General features: G+C 44.7%; 1 protein-coding gene across 1 annotated transcript; it reads right to left on the bottom strand.

Moving 5' to 3' along the window:
* Positions 1-1,848: 1,848 nt before the first annotated feature.
* Positions 1,849-20,847, bottom strand: LOC130131687 (SH3 domain-binding protein 4-A-like). The gene is made up of 4 exons (XM_056301467.1): positions 20,724-20,847; positions 16,403-18,771; positions 4,489-4,677; positions 1,849-2,073 (listed from the first exon to the last, which is right to left on the bottom strand). Exons 1-4 carry the CDS (start codon positions 20,845-20,847, stop codon positions 1,849-1,851), a joined length of 2,907 nt encoding a protein of 968 aa, XP_056157442.1.
* Between the last annotated feature and the right edge of the window lie 4,119 nt (positions 20,848-24,966).

Below are 24,966 nucleotides of genomic sequence, written 5' to 3'. Positions count from 1 at the left end.
CATGCAGAACAAGGGGACCGGTGGCGACTATTAAAAAAAATAATAATTGGGTATTGGTGTGTACAAACAGGTCACAAGTCAGCTATTTATCTAGGCAGCCAGGGTTGTTCTTAGCGAACAACATTAATGTAAACATGTAGTGTAAGGACGGCGTTCCAACAGCATGTAAAATGCGGCAACGCAGTTGATTATCGCTCGTGTTTGAAGTTTTTATTGGTGACATCATCCGAAATCAAAGTGGAGTGGTGATGGATTAAATTAGTGACAATGTGGTGATGTTAATTGGGTGATTGTTAATCGCCAAACTATAAACTGATCTTAAGGTAGTGACTTTCCCTCGAACCTGCAGCCCTGATGTGACAGGATACTTGGTTTCAGATAGAGAGAAAAACGGGACCAGGATGGAGGTGATGAGTTTTGCTTTGTTTTTTGGTGCAAATGCTTGGGACAGTTCCAGATCCAGTTCCAGAGCTGGCACCAGCACCGGCCCCCAGTTGGTCGAAAAGGAAGTATCACAGGACGTATGCACAGGTGTGCTGGTCAAAGAGGACAGTGAGAATAAGCTTTCACCTCATTCCACTGGTGGGAAACTGGAAGAACAAAGAAGGAAATCAAACCCAGGAGCACACAAAAATGAACCTGCAGGGCCGTCCTGGGAAAGCTGGACCAGATTAGTGTGCACCTTGTTGACTCGGGCCTGAGGGCAACATTGTGGGTTTCAGTCCAACTCTACCTTTGTTCCATGAATTCTCACTCTCGCCACCCATTATTTCCTTTGTGTCTCGCCGTCTTGTGTAGCAAAGGCAAAAAGTGTGCCACCAGCCCCAGAAACCCCTAAAGACAAAAGCGCTGTCATAAAATGTCAATGGTAGTGTTCTCCAAGTCCATCAACCAGACCTGTATCCTGGACATACCCATACTTTTACTGCATGTACCAAGCATTGAGCGACATGTTCGGTTAGCACAGGGATCTTTTTTTTTTTGGCAAGCGAATAACGGTCTACAATTGTTGTTCAAGAATGAATTTATAAAAGGACTTGGAAGTCCATTTGTGGGAAACGGCAGCAAGAGGCGGTTGACGATCAAAATGGCGTCCTTGGGAAGTGGAGGGAGAAAGGATTCGTGTTATTTGCTTTGGCTTGGCAAGCTCGCCAAAGGACCCAATACTGGTCAGCATGGCCTAAATTGTCCTCAATTCTGTGTGTGATCCGATTGCCAGTGACAATGGTAAAAGGTCAAAGTTCATGATACGTAATAGTCAAGGTAGCCATGGTGAGACAGTCCTGAGAAAGGGAGAAAAAGAGATAAGGGGAGAGACATAAAGAGACAGAGTGAGACATAAAGTGAAAAAGTAAGGTTAGAAAGAGAATATAACAAGATAGAGAGAGGGAGCGAAAGAGAGATCCTAGGGTCAGACATCAACCAGGCGTTGTCCCCATCATATTCCTGCTTGGTAAACTTTGGAGGGGTCCAATCATTAAAAAAACAACCAAACATCTTCGATGACTCCCAGCTGATCCCACTGCTGAAGACTTAATTCTTCTCCGGGCCCGGGAATGGTCAGCGACATCGCCATGTAACCACATGGTCACGGGTTTAATTCCTGCTACAGCAGTCCATCAACGATTACACATCCTGCTGAAGTGTCCTTGAGGAATACGCCAGAGCGCCACCTGCTGGTTCAGCAGAGAGCAACTCGGGATCCAGGAGTTGGCTAAACCCTGTAAACCAATCAGGACTTCATCTTTCGGAGAAGAGAAAACCACCCGGGTGGGGGTGTCAGATATGTGTGTGTGTGTGTGTGTGTGGGTGGGTGGGTGGGTGGTTGGGAAGAAGGGGGCTTCCAATTCAGATGGCGAAGTCTCCGAGGCCGGTGGGGCAGAAGGCAGCGCTGCGGAGCATGTCGAGGCTGTTGACCAGGATGAGTGTGCCCGTCAGGTGCTTCCATCGCTTAGTGATGGGGTTTCTCATCCTGTCCAGGCCCAGGTGGAGCTCCTGGATCACGTCCCGGTAACTGTCCCCGACGTGGGCAGCCCACGTCAGTAGGAAGTCGTAGGCTGGCTTCCACATGGACTGTTGGTTGGTGGGCACAAAGAGAGAGAGATAGTGAGTTTCCAACATGAATTAAGAAAAACAAAAAGCAAAAGAAAGTTGCAAAATTGCAGTAGTGACACTTTCATAAATCTCCTTCAATTTTAGCTATAGCTTCTATTTTAACTGGTTTATTATGTTCCAATGGGGGGGGGGGAGCGATATGCAGGGAACATCATTTTAACTGAAGTAATTAGAATACTGTTCTTAGCTTATGGAGGATCTTTTTCAGGGTCATATGTGGAAGTGATACCATCTGAAATCTTGGCAGTATCACACAAACACTTTTATTAATGAATCGCCAACAGTTCCTTTGGGATAGAAAATGTTTGCAGAATAAGGCTTTTGTACAAGTAAATAAAAGTAACTTTTGTAAAGCAAATCCGTATGATAGCAGATGTGAACATCTTCAGAAACAAGAAGACGTTCAGCAGTAGGGCGGTCACGTAAGGTGGATCCAAAACAGGACAGGAAACCAAACAGCTTTACTTGTTACTATAATTTCACCTGGGACGTTACCATACCTGTACCTGTTACGAGGTGTTTACAATGCAAACCAACCTCCAAATTATGGCCCGCCGCCTGCCAGATTGACTGATAGACTGATTTACCTACAAGTCACAATTTACCACTATCAATATTTTACCACACTGGTAAAATAAGTTTGGTTGAATAATGATAAAACTTCATGGAAAATAAATCATCACCATCACCATCAGTTCTGTAACCTATGGAGGTCGTAGGAGCACAGCTGATGCCTCAACAGGTCTCTTCCACTGTTCCCTATCTATCGCAGCTCCCCCCACCTCCACTATGCTCATCTGTGGCCATTCTCCAATGTTGTTTACTGAGGTTTTTCTCGGTCTCCCTCTCTTCCTAGTCTCTTCCTAGTCCCTTCTACCAGGCCTTGCAGGATGTCCTTTGCAAGTGTCTTTTCCATTCAGCAAACGTGCCCAAACCAGTTTAATTTCCTTTTTTTTTTACCATTGTCAGACCATAGCAGTTTATTATTCTGCTGGTTAGTTGGTTGATAACCTGCCAAAGTATCTAGCCTAAGGGACCAACTTACCACACACATGCGGGGTTTCCATCAAGCCAGTTTATGCAAACATTTGATGTTTCGGATGAGAAAATCCCCAAATATTGCAAAAAAGTTTTTACATGCATGAGGTGTTTTTGTCTTTTTCCAATAGTTTATGCGCTAAATGGGCGATGGAAACGTGTTTGCCAAATTAAAAATGAAATGCAAATAACATTTAATCACATGATGATGAGGCAGTTATTTTTTGTTGCTTAGTTTGGATATATATGTGTTATTAGTTTGGATATGTGTTCTTAGTTTGGATATGTGTTCTTAGTTTAGATATATGTGTTTAGTTTCGATAAATGTGTTTAGATTGGTTGTATGTGTTCTAAGTTTGGATATATGTGTTCTAGTTTGGATATATATGTTTCGATTGGTTATATGTGTTCTTAGTTTGGATATAGTATGTGTTCTTAGTTTGGATATATGTGTTCTTAGTTTGGATATAGTATGTGTTCTTAGTTTGGATATAGTATGTGTTCTTAGTTTGGATATATGTGTTGTTAGTTTGGATATATGTGTTCTTAGTTTGGATATATGTGTTCTAGTTTGGATATATGTGTTCTAGTTTGGATATATGTGTTGTTAGTTTGGATATATGTGTTCTAGTTTGGATATATGTGTTGTTAGTTTGGATATATGTGTTGTTAGTTTGGATATATGTGTTGTTAGTTTGGATATAGTATGTGTTCTTAGTTTGAATATATGTGTTCTTAGTTTGGATATATGTGTTGTTAGGTTGGATATATGTGTTCTAGTTTGGATATGTGTTCTAGTTTGGATATACGTGTTCTAGTTTGGATATATGTGTTGTTAGTTTGGGTATGTGTTCTTAGTTTGGATAAATGTGTCCTTAGTTTGGATAAATGTGTCCTTAGTTTGGATAAATGTGTCCTTAATTTGGGTATATGTGTTCTAGTTTGGATATATGTGATCTTGTAGTTTTTGGATATATGTTTTTGTCTTTTTGTTGCACTGCTGTGGGCTGGAGGAAACGATATCTTGTTTCATTTCATGTACGGAAGTACATGAAGTGAAATGACAAAAGTGTTCCTGATTCCTGATAAGCTGTTTCTTCATCTTAACTGGTCCATCTTTGTCATGGATGTTGACATATTGACACGTAATAGGACACATAAAACTACTTTCACAGTTTATTTTTCTCAAACAGATCTGATGGAAACACAACTAAATTGCATTTTATTTCTTGCGATTTAAGAAAAGCTCAGTCAAAATTGGCCAGGCAATTGAATACAAAGATCATACCAACATAGATCTTTTGTTGGTGTCGGTGGTGATATCCTGGTGTTTACCTCGTTGTCCAGCAGACCGTTCTTGTCGCGGTGCGGAGCCTCGTACGCCTCCATCTGCTGCCTGGACACCCGGGCCAGCTTCTCAGCCAGCTCCCTCCAGCGGGAGGCCACCTCCACAGCCGTGGTGAGGAGCACAAAGTCCAGGACCAGCCGGGCCACCAGACCCTGACAGTCCATCTTCAGCAGCGCCTGACGGGGACACACAGACAGGTGAGAGATGAATGTTTTATCTGTTTATGTGTTTACAGTAAGTGTCTTTAGTCATCTGTTGCATGTAATACAACTATCTGTGGGCTGAGTATCCATGCTGCCTGTGTAAGTCTGCCATACCATACTCAGGTTCTATGGTGGTCTATGTATGCATCTATATGTATTTATGTATGTGTGTCCATCCATCCATCCATCCATCCATCCATCCATCCATCCATCCATCCATCAGTTTTTGTCTGTCAGTCTGTATTGTGTAACCAGTCCCACTGAGATTTAAGAGGCAGTGTCATGGCAAACGGTGACAGATGCTGTTGAATAACATTTAAAAATGTACAAAAGAAAAAGAAATAGCTGAATGAGGATTAAATAAAATAATGAGTATGAAAAACATCTAAAAACTTCAGGCTGAAAAAAAAACAAATGTCGAAGTGTGATAAACGCTTTTTTTTTTAAATGAGAGCAGGAGGTCTTTTCCCAAAGGGATTTTTTCCCATTACGAAAACAGCGGAAATACAGAGAGATAAAGTTGTATACATGTATATGTGTGTATGTGTTTGTGTGAGTGCGTTTTGTGAGATATGATAGGGATATGAGTTCTGAACAGGAGTGGTACTCTGTTGGGACCTCTGAACACAGAGGTCCCAACACACATGCACACACACACACACACCACAAAGACACAAACAAATGCAAATGCATTCACTTATATGTACACACAAAGAGAGCACAAGTGTACAGAAACACACACACACACTCGCACACACCACAACGGGATCCACTACCCTACTATCGTTTCTATTCCATTCTTTGCAGGGGAGTTTGATGTTTTGGTGCCAATAGAGTCTCTGAGGATCCTGCAGCCCGGCCAGCTCATTCTCCCCAACCCTCTATTAAAACACCGAGTTCCCAGTGCATGAGTCAAAGGTCGGAGGATGAACCGTCAGATTTCTCCAACCCTTTATTAGAGAGCTCCTTTGTGGAACAGACCGGAGGGGAAATCTGAGGAATGCTTTAAAGGTTCATCTGAGGTCCTTTTACTTTTCAGGGTGAGAGTATGAATCTGGCTGGCTGCAACAGAGACAAGAATCCTGCAAAAAAATTTAATTTTACTAGACGCCAACAGCCGCCCACCTCTTTACCTCTGCAGAGGGATTCACTCCCCCTCCCCCCAACTTAGATCTCGATGAGGCAAGACTCAGCTGTTTATAACTTGGACAAAACCCCCTCCCCTACCTACCTCTCTCCCTGGTTTTTACTTTATCTCTCTTACCAGAAACACTGTCTCTTAAAGATTTTAGAGGCACACAGATTTTTATTCCAGCAATAGGCAAGCTGCTGTGACCTCTGACCCCTTACATGTAAACTAAGGTGTAAATCCAATAAGCTTAAAGTCTGAAGCAAGGAAATAAGTGGAGGATGGTGAAGTGGTTCCAACAGAAGCATGCTCACACGAACACACACACACATTTGCATGCTCATACAAACACACACACACAGAGACACACACATTTGCATGCTCGTACAAACACACATACACATTTGCATGCTCATACAAACACACACACATACACTTGCAAACACCCACACAGTTGCATGCTCATACAACCACATACAGAGACAAACACATTTGCATGCTCATACAAACACACACACACAGTTGCATGCTCATGAAAACAAACACACACACAGAGACACACACATTTGCATGCTCATACAAACACACATACACAGTTGCATGCTCATGAAAACAAACACACACACACAGTTGCATGCTTGTACATGCAGTTGCATGCTCATATAAACAAACACAGACACAGTTGCATGCTCATACAAACACACAGCTGCATGCTCATACAAACATACAGCTGCATGCTCATACAAACATAAACACACACAGCTGCATGCTCGTACATACACACACAGACACACACACACAGTTGCATGCTCATGCAAACACACACACACACAGTTGCATGCTCGTACAAACACACACACATACATGCACACAAAATACCTTCCAACAGCCTGATATGTGCTGCCTAACTGAGTTTCAGCAGTGTTGTATGAATGCATCTGTTTAGTGATGCTGGTCAGATAAGTATTTAACCAGGTGAGTCTCCCCTGCTGACCTCAACATCACTTGTCTAAAGACAGAAACGGACCACGAACATCAGACTTATTAAAATGGATAAACTGTTTTTAACACCCGATGCGCTACTAAAAAGCATCAGGTTGTACATCAAACCACCTCAGTGCACCAGATCCATGTCCAAACGTCGACACGGGGGGGGGGGGGGAGCGCCATTTTAACGCCGCTGTGTTACCGCACTGCTTTGAGGCCAAAATACTTGCAACAACAACACAAAGTGGTATAATCACGAACGCAATAGAGAAACTACAACAGTGGCTACAGTCTGAGCTCTTTACAGTGGTATTTAAGTGTAAGACAGGGTGGGCCATGGGGCATGTTTTACATCTCACCGTGAAGAAAATATCATTTGGAATAATCCTGTTTCAGAGAAGCCAACATTTCCAATCTGCCCTTCACTATATAAAAAGGTCAAATTATAGATAGATTGATTGATAGAGTGATCTTCCCTGACAGCAGCAAATTTGACATGTTGAATGAGACCAGCTGCAGTGGTTTCTGCAGAGTAAAGCTCATACAGCGGCGATGAGTCTCTCTCTCTCTCTCTCTCTCTCTCTGTCAGTCACTCTGCAGTGGAGACCAGCAGAGCAGAGCGCTTCAAAGCAGTCTGCAAATCCAATGTACTGGTCTACTCACGCAATACACACACACACACACAGCACGCATATGCACACGCACATACACGTGCACATGAAATGCAAGAACTTATACACACCCACACACACACATACACAGAATATATGGCAAAACACACACACACACAACAGATACACAAATACAGACACAGTACACACAAACACACACTAAACATATACACATGGCCACACAGATACACAAAGCAATTCCATATATACACACATTACAAAAACACACACGCAACCCCCCACACACACACACACACACACACGCAAACACACACACACACACACACACACACACACACACACACCCTGCAGTGGCGAAGAGCTCAGAAGAGTGCTTCAAAGCAGTCTGCAGATCCAATGTAATGGTACACACACACACTCACTCATGTACACACTAACACACATGTTCATTCACTAACACATACACTCATACAATATGCTATAGATAAGACGCTCACACATAAAAACACAAATACAAATTAATCTCAGTCTTAGTTACCCAACACCCGTGTGACTCAACAAGACCCCTCTTCATATCAGTCTCATCTCTCATCTCAATCTCCCATCTATCCTTTCAGTGTCTCATATCAATCTCATCTCTCATCTCAATCTCTCATCTTCCATATGAGTCTCTCGTCTCTCATATCAATCTCATCTCTTATCTCAATCTCTCATCTTTTATATCAGTCTCATATCAATCTCATCTCTCATATCAATCTCTCATCTTTTATATCAGTCTCATCTCTCAGCTCAGTCTCTCATCTTTCATATCAATCTCTCTCACCCCGCTTCTCAGGTTGTCTGATGAGACCTGGTCTTTCTTTGCTGATTCAGGTCTTACATGTCATCATGAAAGGGGGCTAAAATTAGATCCAAAGCCCAGCTGAGTGTAACTACCTGTGTCAGCAAATCCATTCAAACCAAGTCAGACACAGAGAGAGAGAGAGAGAGAGAGAGAGAGAGAGAGAGAGAGAGAGAGAGAGAGAGAGAGAGGTAAAGAGATTGTCAGATATAAACAGATAAAGACAGGCACATACATACACACACACACACACACACACACACACACACATACATACGTACACATATATACATATACATACATACATACATACATACATACATACATACATACATACATACATACACACATATGTACGTACATACATACATACATACATACATACACACACATATACATAATACATACACACCCATATATATACATACATACATATATACATACACACACACACACACATATATATACATATATATATATATATACATACATACATATATACATACACACACATAGAAACATACATCAAAACAGGATTGCTATATGTATTTGTTTTTTTAACCTGTTTGGGTGTGTTGCTCTCAGTCTGGCTTCACCAGCGCCACCGCGTACACGTGCGTCGCGCGCTGTGCGTAGGGCATCAAGTGCCAGAGGGGGCACTAAAACAGCCTAATCATCATCATCATAAACATAATGATGAATTATTTGAATTTAATATGAAGCGCAATTACAACAGGCACCGTTAGACCATTATAGGTTATACAAGATATATACATAATTGCGCAAAATCATAAAGTTAATAACGGTGCCCCCCCCCCCCCCCGTCCATCTCCCTTTGGCTAGCGCCTGTCCTGACGTCAGCGCTGCCATGACAGTTTCAGAAAGAGCGGCACGCAGCAACAACAAAGGAAAAAAAACAAGGACGGTAGTGGTGCGGCGGGAGAAGGTAACACTGTCAAGGTGAAGAGGTGAAGGTACTCGGGAGGAAAGAGAGAGAGCGAGTGAGCGTCTGAATCAGCAGCTTGTAGAAGTGAGAGAGGACAAAGAGTTGACGTCTGACCCTCAGGACAGAGGAAAACGTCTAGGATAAACATGTCTGCCACCACAGCAACACTAACCGTCGTTAATAGTAGTGTCAGTTCTGCTTCTTTGACACACCTACATCCAACAGAGCCAGTGTTATTCATGTTATCATCTGCAGCTGTGTTTCTTGTGTTTATCCTGCTATGCTTACGTCACACGATACCCAGACCAGCCTGCCATGTTTTTAACCGCTATACGGTTTTCAACCTGTAGATGTCAGCAAACTCACTAAAATGGGCTCAGGTTGAGTTTATCAGGGTGTGTTTCAGTCTGTGTTTGTGCTCATTAATGTATGTGTATTATTTTATCAGTGCGTCTCTGTGTTTTTATAGGTTGCTTGCATGTATGTGTTTGTGTTTTTATCGTGTTTGTGTATGAATGCATATGAGTGTGTGTGTGTGTGTGTGTTTGTGATCATCAGTATGTGTATGTAGTATGTTTGTATGTGAATGCGTAAGCATGTGTGTTTGTGTGTGTGTATGCAAGTGTGTCCCTCCATTCTGTGAGGATCTATAATTGATTGGGACCCTCGTGGCCTTTTTGTCTCTCTTCTCAGTCATTCCCTGCTGTCACCAAATAAAGGCAGGCCTCTCTCGTTTGTCTTCAGTATCCGTAACTCGATCGCTGGAGTTAGAAGATCTGACGAAGCGGTGTCCGTTACCGCAACCACCCAGCCCCACGGGCCGACCCTCCTCACCCCGTCCATGGCTCCTCACGTTTCACATGGGAGCACCTGTTGGGTAAAGTTGCAGACAGAGAGGAACAAGCTGTTCTGCCGTGAACGCAGGGAGGTAAGACGCCCTCCTCCAGATTTACTAAAGGGTCTGCTTCAACACCAGCACCTCTGCCTACATGAACTTACACAGATCAGATTTATTAACTACCCCGCCTTGTGGTTCTGCGTTTGCAAACTGTGGTGGACAACGGGCCGCAAACATTTCACTCAGCCGACCTGATTAATAGGCATTATTACACAAAACTGAAGATCATGCAAATAATCATACTTAAATCCTGCATTAATATTCATGTCAGCCAAAAGTAAATCATTTGCAAAAATGGCAAAAGTTGCACCAGGTACTTTGTTAGGGCATGCTAATTGTCTGTGTGTCTTATTAAATCTGTAGGTTTGGGTTCAACATTGACATTTATATTTCTATTAGAAAAAAAACACAATTTTGGCCTCCTGGTAGCATAGCGGTCTATTCCGTTGCCTACCAACGCGGGGCTCTCCGGTTCGAAACCCCGTGTGACCTCCGGCTTGGTCGGGCGTCCCTACAGACACAATTGGCCGTGTCTGCAGGTGGGAAGTCGGATGGGGGTATGCGTCCTGGTCGCCGCACTAGTGCCTCCTCTGGTCAGTCGGAGCGCCTGTTCGGGGGGGGAGAGGGAACTGGGGGGAATAGCGTGATCCTCCCACGCGCTACGTCCCCCGGTGAAACTCCTCACTGTCAGGTGAAAAGAAGCGGCTGGTGACTCCACATGTATCGGAGGAAGCGTGGTAGTCTGCGGCCCTCCCCGGATCGGCCGAGGGGGTGGAGCAGAGACCGGGACGGCTCAGAAGAGTGGGGTGATTGGCCAGGGAGAAAGGGGGGGGGGACTTGATCTCCAGGATTAGTGATAATAGGCAATATCTGATCATTTCATTTTAAGTGTTTGCTGATGCTTAAAATAGTAAATGTCGTTTTAAGAGCATTCTGGTAGTCAAGGTCTGAGCCGATCTTTGGTTTGAATCTGATTCAGGACCTTCGATGTATGTCTGCCCGTCTCTCTCTGCCCTCTGGTTCCCGTCTCTCTTCAAATAAAGGTCAATATTTTGACTTAAGATGCCGAAATCGGTGTCGAATAATTCGTCCTCAAATCCACGACGCCGATAATTAGGGCAGCAAAAAAAAAAAAATCTTACAGAATAATCGGGATTGTCCTTTTTTCTGTAATCGTGCAGCTCTAATCCCAAAGGCTTTAGGATCGTCGTAACGGTGCAGCAAATCTTCATTCCCTGTGATCGGAGCCACAGCTTAGACTGTCTGGCACGGAGAAGGCCAAGTCCCCCGCGTTCACCACTGTGTTCAAACTAAACCAAAGACGTGAACCTTTCCAAAGCAGACACACCGGCCTAACGAGTAGATAAACTGTCACCCATACATGTTCAAATAAATAATTCTAGTTTTGACATGTTATAAGTAGGGCTGAGCAAAACGTCGTGTCAGCATCACCGTCACAATATAAACGTGCAATAGCCAAACTGCACAGGAGACAATACGAGGCAACGCGGGCCCCTCGGTCATGTAAGACTAAAACGTTATTTGCTTGTAGGAAATGAAACTTTTTTTACGATTACTCTTGAAGGAAAATGTCCCAGTGCATCTAACAAATAGTATGATTCAGTATGATTGAATGACTTCTTAGACAGTTGCCTTATATCCTCTCTAAAGTCGCCCTATTCATTACTGGAGTGATAAACTATTTGAAAAATTTTGGAGCTTTGAAAGCGAAAAGCCACAGATATCTGCTGAAATGATGTAATTCCTTTTTATTCCTTGACATTGCAACGCGTATTACAAAAAAATATATATATATTGCATGATGAATTTTTTTCAGTGTCCTTCGGCCTTAATATCAAACCACCCAGTACTAGTTTAAACGTCTATACTATATTAGATTCTATAGTACTAGTTTAAACGTCTGAAAATCGTGCAGCTGAAACATGTTAATATTTAACCATGTAGTGCTAGTTTAAACATCTTTATGTTAAATTATCTGGTGCTAGTTGAAACATCTGAATGTTAAATCATGCAGTATGAGTTTAAACGGTCTGACGGGACTGAGCATCGGGACCTGAGTTGCACCGCTAAGCATCTCAGCCAACCTTATCTGGATAAATTTAGACTAAAATAGAAGAAGAATGGAAGCCTTGTTTTAAATTCTAAGCTTTTTAGCCTGAGGTGCTGAACTAAGGAATTTTTTATTAAGTAGCAATTATGTAAGATTTTTTTTTTTTTTTTTGGAGGGTGACTGAATGAGGTCCATGTGACTCATTGGACCTTGGTCTCCGAATTCTTAGGTAACATCCTGAGAAATATCAGAATTTTTTTTTTCCCATGAAAAAAATGACCCGACTACAGACACTCTTTTCCTGCACTGCCTTGCTTTATATTCATTATAATTGTAAATATTATCACCTGGGAAGCGACCAGTACATCCAGTTTTTCACTGGGAGACGGCAGTCATGTTTCCATCCAACTATCACATAAATTTCAAGAATAAATGAATACCGCAAAAATAAAAAAACAAACGTGAATGACGGTGCGTTTCGATCCGATCTGTTAAACGGACTAAACACTGAATGTAGGCCTACATGTCCTAAGCCATGTGTCCATACTTCAGCTACCACCGGAAGGATGGGCAGTCTATTAAGAGTTGATTCATGGGGCGTCCGGGTAACATAGCGGTCTGTTCCGTCGCCTACCAACCTGGGGATCACCTGTTTGAATCCCCATGTTACCTCCGGCTTGGTTGGGCGTCCCTACAGACACAATTGGCCATGTCTGCAGGTGGGAAACCAGATGTGGGTATGTGTCCTGGTCGCTGCACTAGCGCCTCCTCTGGTCGGTCACGGTGCCTGTTCGGGGGGGGTAGCATGATCCTCCGACATGCTACGTCCCCCTGGCGAAACTCCTCACTGTCAGGTGAAAAGAAGCAGCTGGCGACTCCACATGTATCGGAGGAGGCATGTGGTAGTCTGCAGCCCTTCCCGGATCGGCAGAGGGGGTGGAGCAGCAACTGGGACAGCTCGTAAGAGTGGGGTAATTGGCTAGATACAATTGGGGAGAAAAGGGGGGAATTTTTTTTTTTTTTTGAGGATTTTGCATGGTGGCACAGTGGTTAGCGCAGTCACCTCACAGCAAGAAGGTCCTGGGTTCGAACCCTGGGGTAGTTCAACCTTGGAGGTCATCCTGGGTCGTCCTCTGTGTGAAGTTTGCATGTTCTCCCCGTGTCTGCATGGGTTTCCTCCGGATGCTCCAGTTTCCTCCCACAGTTCAAAGACATGTAGGTCAGGTGAATTGGCCGTACTAAATTGCCCCTAGGTGTAAATGTGTGTGTGTGTGTGTATGTGATGGCCTGGCGGCCTATCCAGGGTGTCTCCCCGCCTGCCACCCAATGACTGCTGGGATAGGCTCCAGCAACCCTGAGAGCAGGATAAGCGGTTCGGATAATGGATGGATGGATGGATGGATTTGCCTTTTTAGTCGAGAATGTTTAATTCGAATAGCCAATGTTTGCATCAACACACTTGGACTGTAATGCGGTAGCTGTATGCTAGCAAGTACGACCACGGTCTTCTGCTGCAGTCGTTTCAGTCTGGTCCACAGGTACCACCGGTACTGCTGGTTTTCTGTTCTGACACGTATAAATTATCTGTTATGTCAGGTATTCACAAAGTCTAATCATGGTGATTTTAGACCTGGAATCACATATTAATGTAATTAACCACCTGGAAGGATAGAGAATTACAGTAGCGTTGTGGATCTGTGTGGACCGGATCGAAAACAGCTGTTCTTCTGTCTGTCGGTCAGTGGGAGCTGTCAGGTACAGTCACAGCCTTCCATTCTTGGACACTGACCACCTGCCTTGTAACAACTGTGTAACAACTGTCGCGCTTATATGTGTGTTATTTGTTGAGGTTTTTACCAATAAATGAGGTGTTTTCAGTTTGAAGTTGATTCACCTCCAACATGTCTGACTGCAGCACAGAACAAACTGGTGTCCAAAGTCCAAGCCACCAACCGCCTGGACACTAATGCCACCGGTATTTTTTGTTTCGGTAGGGGGTGGACTCCTGATATAACAGCAAATCGGACATTATAGTGTGTTTAGTCAAAATTCAAACAAATGTTCCTTCACAGGCCGAGGTCGATGCCAAAAACGCTGTAAAGCAATTACCAAAACTGAATGTCCTCGCTCTAAAAGACCAAAGATAACCGAGATGGGTAGTCCGGTTCACAACTAGAGAAAAAAAAAATCTCAGAAAATAAACTAAGAAAAACAGCAATCATAGATATCTTTTTTGATTTGACTCTAACTCGTAGTGAAGTCTGTTGCTCATGTGTGCAATAATATGTAAACTGTCTATATGTGATGATTAGTATAGTGTACTATCTTTATTTTGAGATATGTATAGTCTACAGTCTATATGTAGTGATATAGTATATAGTCTACAGTCTATATGAAGTGATATGTATAGTCTACCATCTATATGTAGTGATATAGTATATAGTCTACAGTCTATATGTAGTGATATGTATAGTCTACAGTCTATATGTAGTGATATGTATAGTCTACCGTCTATATGTAGTGATATAGTATATAGTCTACAGTCTATATGTAGTGATATGTATAGTCTACAGTCTATATGTAGTGATATGTATAGTCTACCGTCTATATGTAGTGATATAGTATATAGTCTACAGTCTATATGTAGTGATATAGTATCATCATGTTCTTCATAAATATTATGTCCATTATAATTCTGTTGTCCTCTTTCAATGTTGCATTGTGTAAATTGCGTGAACACAACATCCATTGCACGCTGTCTATCTTGGGAGAGAGATCCCTCCTCTGTTGCTCTCCCTGAGCTTTCTTCCTATTTTTTCTCCCTGTTAAAGGGTTTTTTTAGGGAGTTGTTCCTTATCCGATGAGAGGGTCTAAGGACAGGATGTTGTGTTGCTGTTAAGCCCACTGAGGCAAATTTGTAATCTGTCATATTGGGCTATACAAATAAAATTGATTTGATTTGATTTTGATACGTATAGTCTACTGTCTAAATGCTTCGATATGTATTGTCTAGTCTCTATATGTAGAGAGAGCGGTATAGTCCACTGCCAGTGATATATGTCTAGATAAGCCTGTTTAGTCAACTTTCCATGGATTTAAGAAAAAACAACTTTGTCCAAGTACTTTCTGAGTAACGTGTTCATCAAGGGAACATCCTGGGACTGATTCACATCTCCAGTGTACACAGACTGACGGAGCAGAATAACTTCCAGGTTGTGTTTTGTTTTGAGGTTTTGTTCCCGTCTCAGCTTTGTGTTTTCCTGTTGAGCCTTACCAACCCCCCCAACCCACCCTATTCATGTGACTGTTATATCCATAGTGAGCCGCCTCGGGCTATAAGGGCAGTTGTTTACCATACATGTGACTAAGCATGAGGGCTTAAATCCATCGGGCAAGCACACAAAGTGTTTCACGTTGTCCGTCCGTACCGCAGACCGTCAGGAGAGCCGTCACGCTGAAAGCTGACGTACCGGGAATACAAGTCTCTGTTGTATGTGCTGCTCAATCTGAACTTTGAGTTTCTTGGATTTGTCTGGGGAGATTCAAATTCTGCTCTTTTAATCTTTCAGAGGGCTGAAAGATTGTGTTCTGTGAGCTAGCTGACAGACTGTATTGAAGTTACAATGTTAGAAATTCTAACCTCACGGTTATTAAATCTACTTTTTTTTAACTGATGAGCTGATATTTGTACACTTGTGTGCATCATTTGTTGGATTGCTACCCGGTATGGTATTACGATCGGCTGCTGGGTAGAGAATTGGATTTCCATCAATACAACATCCAAACAGACACACCGTTTTCACATATCAACCAGATCATTTTCTCACAAATTCATGTCTGGGGGCAAAACCAGGCAATTCAGTAAATCCTCCCATCTTCTCATTCATCTATGCATCAATAGTATGCTGATACCAAATATGACCATCCAAACACTATTGTTCATCACTTCACAAAAAAGACACACAAGTTCCACAACCCATACAAGCAGGCGCTCTCTAATACAAGTTGAATTGACAGTATTGTACGAGAGCAGCTTAACTCTTTCTGACAGTTGAAATTATGTAAAAAAAAAATTTTTTTGAAGAAAATTTACAGCAACAGAAAAAAAGACACTAACTAAGATGAAATAAGAATGCACACACTTAAACACAGTCATACACGAGTACACACTTAAACACTATCTCACACACTTACCATCATGAGTTCCCTCTGAAAGGACTTTCTGTCCTTGTTCTCCACATTGGTGCACTCCTCTTTCAGTTTCTCCAGAACAGACGCCACCTTCTCGGGCTCATTGTCCAGCTCAGTCCGACAGAAGTAAGTCAGCGGCAGGTTCCCATATCCCAGTGCATCGGCAAATGCCTTCCAATTTCCCACATTCTCCATCAGAACAGTCCTTACTGAAGCGTAGATGTACGTGAGAAATTTGCAAGGTTTCAGGATCTGATCCAGCAGCATGGTGGTAGTCAGGTCTGGCCCGCACCAGTAAATGGGTTTGACTTTTCCCAGAAGGAGGACGTTCTTGGCGTGGACGAGGCCCGTCTTCCCCTGATAATATCCAATGTACCACTCTTTAGTCCACAACTGCCCCCGTAGTTTGATTTTCTCTTCACTCAGCAAAGCAATTATGTCTCCCTTCTTATATTCCAACAGGTAGGTGCTCTTGTGTTGCCTGATCACTGTTTTAATTAGTTTGCCAAACTTGAGGTTTGTGACACATCGGTCCTGAAACTTCGGGTATTTGGATGTGACAGCTAGGGGTGAGAGGACGATCTTATCCACTTCTTTCTTCTTCAAAAACCTCCTCTGGCCTGTTATTCGCACTCCACTCTTCGGTGGGGGTTGTGGTGTTTGAACACAGAACTGGGCAAGGATGCAGTCGAGGGCATCTTTAACCTGGACCCTGAGGGTGAAGTCAGAGATGTTGTCAGGGTTTTGTGATGTGATCATGAACAGAAGCCTACTGACCTTCCCCAGTTTGACCTGGAAACCCCGGATCATGTTGGCTCCCTCATTCTCCTTCACCTCATAGTTGGACATGTTGGAGTACAGGCCCACCTGGAGGTCCTGAGGGTAGCCCAGCACAAACTGGTGCTTCCCCCACAACTGAAGGGCAACTGCTGGGGTAGAACTGGCTTTTCGACCCACCTCATTCACCAACAGAGTCTTGGGAGCGCAGTCATGCCCAAACATGGTGACGACTGCCTTAAAGGATGGGTGGATGTGCTTGGGGCCGTAGACTCCTAAAGTCACCTTCTTGTGCACATGGTCCCAGACTGTCATGTTCAGGCTGATGTACTGGGCCTGAACAACAACAGCCACATAGATGCAAGGCTCTAAGTTATCCAGCTGCACCTGGATTGTGTCCTTGTAAACATAGGCATTGGGGATGGGCGTGTATGGCCCCTCTTTACAATCACCTCGAACGCAAAGCACCTCGGCAATGTGAGCACTCTCCCTCTTCACTGTCACTGACACCTTCATCTCCAGGGTGATGAAAGACTTTGTCTCCATATTGCTGAGCTTAATTTCTACCACGGGGCTCACGGTAGAGCAGTGGTCACTGTTGAGTTCCAGAGGAGGGTCTAGCAAGGCTTTCATGGAGATCTGCTGGGTGTCTCCATGTGCGACATGGCCCTCAGGTATGTGGATGCTGATGTTTGTGTCTGGGAGTTGAACGACTCCTCCATTGCTGTCAAGCTTGCACACAATGTTAGTCTCCACTGGTTGTGTCTGGCCCCACCCGGGGTTCTGGCCAAGGGAATCAAGGTCATGGCAGGACCTGGCTAGCTTGCGGTGGTTTAACCATGCGGTCCTGAAGTCATCCCTGCTCTGAAACTGCTCTGGCAACGGAGCCTTAAGGCCTGTGAAAAATCCAGATGAGGGCAAGGTGGGATTGGATTGAGCCTGCAGTATAGACAGTTCTGAAAGACTGTATGATCGTTTGCTTCTGAAAAATGGGTTATCCCGCTGCAGATTCTGTACACCCCCTTGCTTAGGGCTGGTTGGGGTTGCTGTGTTGAATGTACTGTAGCTGTTGATGACATTGCTCATGATTGTACTAGAGTTCAAGCTGGAACCAGAGGAGGGGGTCACCAGTGAATCAAAGAAAATGAGATCTGCTGAGTTCCTCGCCCCTTTGTCCTTACAGTTCTGATCCACCTGGCTGCAACCATTGACAAATGGATTCATGGAGAAGGGGTTGTGTTGTATTGTATATTGTGAGGGTTTGAGGGCCATCCCTGTCCACTCACCCTGGACTCCAAACTCCCTGGACCCTTCATCATTACCCTCTCCGAGATTGTCGATCATTCCGCTATCACTGAGCGAAGAGTTTCTGAAGCCGATCGGCTGAACGTAGGCGGACGGAATGTAGCCCATTTCTGTGTTGTTGTGGGCATACCACCACTCTCCACCTGATGTGTCTAACACAAAGAGGCGGTCTCCTTTTGAGAATTTCAAAGTGGTGAAACTGCTGGGGCAGTAATCCTTTATGGCGACTACTTCCTGCGCAGTTCCATAGGAAGCTGAGGTGTCCAATCTTAAGGCACTGGGAGAAGGCACTGAAATAAAACACATGGAATATAATAGGTATAGTGAGTATAGTTAGAGTATAATGTACTGAGTTGGATGAGTAAAATTATGTCCACAGCAAGTGTGGATTTACTGTTCACTAATCACTCAGTGGCTTGTGTCATTTATCTACCTTTTTTTTTTATTCCCAGTTAAAACACTAGAGTGAACAATACTTGTAATACCACTAGATACAGAGATTAGCATATTCCATAATGAGAAGGCATTAGCCTTGAAGTTCCGGAAGTGGGCTCGTGTCTGGAAGGGTGCTATTTCAAATCCCTGGACAAGCTGGGAAAATCTGTGTTGGTGGAACTCCAGAGAAATATTTTCCCTTAACAACTGTTATTGATGTGCCTTTAAGCAAGGCACTGAACCCCAACTGCTCCATTGACTGTACTCTGTGGTTTGAATACTGTGATTGAGCTGCATTGCTGCTAAGTATAACAGTGTGTGGCTATAGCACATCGCCACTGAAAATGGTATGAATGCTCCCTAAATACATAAAGAATAAACTATTCCTGGTTAGAGTAAAATGTGCTGTGCACAGCTGTGGGCCTGTGATGTGACCACTGTGACCACGTGTCAAAGTGTTAAAAAAGGTAATGCGATATAAGGTTCCAGCTCGTCTCCGTGCAGTGCAAATGACAACTTGTGGGGTTGGAGAGCGAACTGGGAGGATGTGGCGTGTCTCTAAAACTGGCAGCATGGAGACACACCTCTGACTCTGACAGTTTCTGGTGTTTTTTTCTTGTCTCTGCCCTCTGATATCATACTTTATTTTGGTACTACGTCACCAATCGGTGTAAAGCAGGGGTAGCAAAGGTGAACGTTTCAAACAAAAGTGGGCAGACCTATCATTGTTTTTTTCATTGAAAGTAGTTTGGTGAAGTTATCCCTGTGCTGATGTTGAAATTACTTAATGATTGTCCTTATTTGGGCTGTATGCCACTCACTTCAATTATTCATATTTTCAATAGTTATTCATAATTTGAAACACAAGCACCGTTTTCCAAAGTACTGGATTCCCATATTAGCAGATGAATTCCATCTTTTGCTATTTTTAGTTCACCTCATTAGTGTGTAGGGAGCATGTAAACAGACCTATAATGAACAACAAAAACAGATATGTGCAGGAGTTCGGGTGAGAGATCCAGCAAGGGTGGAATAAAGGAAAGGAGGAGCTCCCATTACAACATAATTGATAAAAATGAGACGGGTTTTGCAATAGCACCAAATACAAAAAAGTTAGCACTTTTAAAAGGGGTTGTGGATGACTTAAGCCCTTCATTAATAATAAACCTCTTTTTTCTACCCAACTGTACTTTGGCCAATTACCCCACTCTTCCGAGCCGTCCCGGTCACTGCTCCACCCCCTCTGCCGATCCGGGGAGGGCTGCAGACTACCACATGCCTCCTCCAATACTTGTGGAGTCCCCAGCCGCTTCTTTTCACCTGACAGTCAGGGGTTTCACCAGGAGGACGTAGCACGTGGGAGGATCACACTATTCCCCCCAGTTCCCCACCCCCACCCCGAACAGGCGCACCAACCGACCAGAGTAGGCGCTAGTGTAGTGACCAGGATACACACCCACATCCGGCTTCCCACCCGCAGACACGGCCAATTGTGTCTGTAGGGACGCCCGACCAAGCCGGAGGTAACAGAGGATTCAAACCGGCGATCCTCGTGTCGGTAGGCAACGGAGCAGACCACCACGCTGCCCGGATGCCCCTATAAACTGATTCTTTTACACACTGAATTGTCTTCATAGAAATTATGAATTGTCACGTTTCTGATGATTCAACATAGATAAGCAGCAGATAAGACTCTGAAAATGAAAAGCATCCCAAACGATCAAGACAGAAACTAGAAACCGTTTGAAGGAGCATGCATATCTTAAAGGCCGACCCCAATGAGCGACAACCTTTCTAAGGGACAGACCTTTGACATCAGTGAGACTGGCTTCGGTGACCCCTCCACTGAGGTCAACTAGTGTTCCCTCAGACTTGCAGCGAGGGAGGACGTGGTTGCTGTTGGTCACTCTGATGATTCGGTTGGCAGCCATGGACGGTGGTTATCAGACGGTTCAGTCATTGGCAGCTTTCCATCTGGAGACAAGACAGAAACATGGAACTTCAGCTCGGTGAAAGTGAGCGGCCAATTCAATCCCCTTCCCATTTTCAGCATTTCGCTGATACTTTGAAACAGATTGACTTGTTAATGACGAGTCCCAACCGTTAACTTAGATTCAATTCTTGGATCAATAGAAAAGACCCCAATTCATTATCAGGAGGGGAAAGGGGAAAGCCACAGTGCCCAGATGAAGGCTGGAACCGATGACACTAGCTTTCTTTTTTTCTTCTGTTCTTTTTTGTATTTATCCCACTTTTTCTCCCCAATTATATTTGGCCAATTACCCCACTCTTCTGAGCCGTCCCGGTCGCTGCTCCACCCCGTCTGCCGATCCGGGGAGGGCTGCAGACTACCACATGCCTCCTCCCACACATGTGGAGTCACCAGCCGCTTCTTTTCACCTGACGGTGAGGAGTTTCACCAGGGGGACGTAGCACGTGGGAGGATCACGCTATTCCTCCCAGTTCCCCCTCCTCCCCGAATAGGCCCCCCAACCGACCAGGCGCTAGTGCAGCGACCAGGACACATACCCACATCCGAAGTCCCACCCCCAGACACGGACAGTTGTGTCTGTAGGGACACCCAACCATGCCGGAGGTAACACGGGGATTCGAACCGGCGATTCCCATGTTGGTAGGCAACGGAAGACCGCCACGCTACCCAGACGCCCCTATAAAATCTACCTATTATGTTTGTGCACAACAAAGAAGTGACAGGAAAGATATATAACAGCCAGAGAAAGAGGGTCGCTTTTACTTAAATCAACGAAGGAACATAATTAGGGGCACGTAAGGGGGCACACAAGGAGCAAGATTAAGAAGGTAGGGGTGTGATTTAAGGAACGATACCATCTAAAACCTATAAAAATGAGGCAACGTTTTATTAAGAATGTTCTAAAATCAAAACATGTTTGACTTGTGGTGCGACGTAAATGAACAGAGCAGAGGCCAAGGGTGTATGCTATTCAAAGAATGAAAATCTGACGATATGGAAAAATTCTCATGTGGTGAGAAACAATTCCCGCAATGAATACGTTCACCCTGAGAAATGACAGCCTCGTTCACAACAAGACATCATCTCTTAATTCATAAACACCCCTTCATCCGTATAGAGATGGCAAAAGCAGTGACGTGCATGTTGCTGGTTTGAATCTTGGAGCTGCCCAGATAAAATAAGCTGGGTCACCACTTGAAATCACGGGTGCCACGGAAAAGATGTAGCATCACGTGTCCCTCTCTTGATGCGTCAGACTTAGTAAAGTGTCATGTGGTCGGTCTGAAGGATCCCTACAGCTGGTGGTCCCCAAGAAAATAGATATGTTAGAAGGTTCTGGTACATAAGAACCTCGACACGACACCGATTTGGGTTTTCTTCCAGATCACAAATCCAATTTAAAAGTTTTAAATGACCGCACAGCCGAAGCCGGTGGAACTTGCTGTCACTACAGCATAGTAATACTCCTCATTTCCACTACAAAAACACTGCAGCAACACAGTCGTCACACAAGACTCACACTGAGAACAAGACATAGTACAGGCATTGCAGTGAACAATGGACAGGAGTGATACCTCATGGGCTCTGCAGCCACAACGCCTTCATCTTATGGGCTCTGCAGCCACAAGGCCTTCATCTTATGGGCTCTGCAGCCACAAGGCCTTCATCTCATGGGCTCTGCAGCCACAGGGCCTTCATCTCATGGGCTCTGCAGCCACAAGGCCTTCATCTCATGGGCTCTGCAGCCACAAGGCCTTCATCTCATGGGCTCTGCAGCCACAAGGCCTTCATCTCATGGGCTCTGCAGCCACAAGGCCTTCATCTCATGGGCTCTGCAGCCACAAGGCCTTCATCTCATGGGCTCTGCAGCCACAAGGCCTTCATCTCATGGGCTCTGCAGCCACAAGGCCTTCATCTCATGGGCTCTGCAGCCACAAGGCCTTCATCTCATGGGCTCTGCAGCCACAAGGCCTTCATCTCATGGGCTCTGCAGCCACAAGGCATGCATAACAACGGCGACAAAAGGCAAAACATGCAAAGTGAACTGAGGATGGGATGCAACAGGGGGATCAGTGTGAGGTATTCACAGTTCGTGTTGCACTTGGAAAGAAGCTGTTTTTGAAGTGGGGTGTCTTGGCGAACAGCGATCTGTAGCGTCTCCCAGAGGGCGAACGATTTTCAAAACGGGCACTGAAATCATGTTCAGGGCCTCTGCAGCAGCCTCGCTGTGAGCAGACTCCACCGCACCGCTCCCTGATACAAAGCTTCCCCTTTCTGTGTGTGCACGGTACACCTGGGGAGCGTCATCTCCAATGAATAGTAGTTTGCCAGGTTTTTCCAACACAGCCGGCACACGACTGTCGTCCTGTACGAACGGCAGCGAGAAACCGTTTTTCAACTCACCGTCCCTCCTGTGACGGAGGTGAATGTGAGGCGTCTCCTGCGGTGCACGAGGAGCCACAGCCGATAGGTTTACACGCACATCAATAATCTAAACTTAACCGGATTAGGGCGATACTCCCACGGTAGCACCTGTCATATAAACACTTTAGGCAGATTATCTAAATCACAGTGAGGTCAAAGTGGCCAGGTAACCTAGTCACTGGATAACCTGCAGAAACACTTTTAGATTTGGCTGGAAATGTAGCTATCATTAGTCTGCTTTTTAGATGTGTTAAAGTGGTCAACAAAGCAATGGCAACACCATTATAGTGTTTTTCTGTCCCCCCCCCTCCTCCTCCTCCCTTTTTTTCCCCGCAATTGTACTCAGCCAATTACCCCGCTCTTCCGAGCCGTCCCGGTTGCTGCTCCACCCCCTCTGCCGATCCGGGGAGGGCTGCAGACTACCACATGCCTCCTCCCATACATGTGGAGTCGCCAGCCGCTTCTTTTCACCTGACAGTGAGGAGTTTCACCAGGGGGACGTAACATGTGGGAGGATCACGCTATCCTCCCCCCCAGTTCCCCCTCTCCCCCCCCCCCGAACAGGCGCCCCGACCAAGCAGAGGAGGTACTAGTGCAGCAACCAGGACACACACCCAACATCATTCCACGGTTTTCCTTGTTTCCTACCAGTTGCCTGACCCGAGATGTTAAAAATTAATTCAGGACAAATCTTTTCCTCAGAGTCGGAATGTAGTTTTACACATCACAGGAAGCTGACTTGATGTGTTTCCCACTGTGATGCAAAATTCAATATAAGGTGTTTCTGGAGCATATGTAAAGATAAATTATGTAAATCATGCCAAAATAGGAGCTCATTTTGTGCATAATATTCACACTGTGGTGACCTTAATGCGACTGCGTCAAACTCTTCTCTGAGTAAACGAACCCGACTAATGAATAAATCAGTATAATCCCGGACTGTTGATAGACATCAGTTTGACCTACGCACCACGTAAACACTGCCATCAAGCCTTCAGCTCTATGTTATCTCACAGTCAACACAGTCAGGACAGTCTGCCTGAAAACACACACCAGCATCGTCGTCATCGGCGGTCACTCGGGGTCGAGTGTGACCGTCCTTCCTCTGGGTCCTCAGGTGGGCGTAGAGGGCCGATCCTGGAGCCACGTAATGGGAGGGTGCCTGCACGTGACAGCTTTTTAGGTGGAGCGGCTGATGCGCCGACCAACCAGAGGGGGCGCTAGTGCAGCAACCAGGACACACATCCACAACCGGCTTCCCACCTGCAGACACGGCAAATTATGTCTGTAGGGATGCCCGGCCAAGCCGGAGGTGGCACAGGGATTCGAACCGCCGATCCCCGTGTTGGTAGGCAACGGAATAGACTGCTATGCTACCCAGATGCCCACATCCATCCCTCATCCCTCATCTGAACAGTGGCACCTGTTGTCTGAGCTTCATGAAACTCGATGTAGAGGTGAAGGTGTTGGATACAGATAGACGCCATATCGGTCCTGACAACCAGACAAAAACGAGTTATTCCAAAAAGTTCCTCTTCTGGTTGAAGCAACAATGGAGCGGTTGGTGCACTTTGAGGTGCATATTAGAAAGTATTTCTACTTGTTCATAATCTATTTATACTTCTCTATCTAA

This window comes from Lampris incognitus, chromosome 21 (assembly GCF_029633865.1).
Source record: "Lampris incognitus isolate fLamInc1 chromosome 21, fLamInc1.hap2, whole genome shotgun sequence".
Taxonomy (NCBI): Eukaryota; Metazoa; Chordata; class Actinopteri; order Lampriformes; family Lampridae; genus Lampris; species Lampris incognitus.
The sequence above is the reverse complement of the archived record's forward strand: the minus strand, read 5'-3'. Positions and strand labels throughout refer to the sequence as shown.

Excerpts from the sequence above, each read along its gene's own strand:
- LOC130131687 (XM_056301467.1), bottom strand. The coding sequence starts at position 20,847 with ATGGCTGCCAACCGAATCATCAGAGTGACCAACAGCAACCACGTCCTC. Across the intron at positions 18,772-20,723 it reads CAGTCTCACTGATGTCAAAG|TGCCTTCTCCCAGTGCCTTA; the intron begins GTCTGTCCCTTA and ends GTTTTATTTCAG. Across the intron at positions 2,074-4,488 it reads ACGGTCTGCTGGACAACGAG|TCCATGTGGAAGCCAGCCTA; the intron begins GTAAACACCAGG and ends ACCAACCAACAG.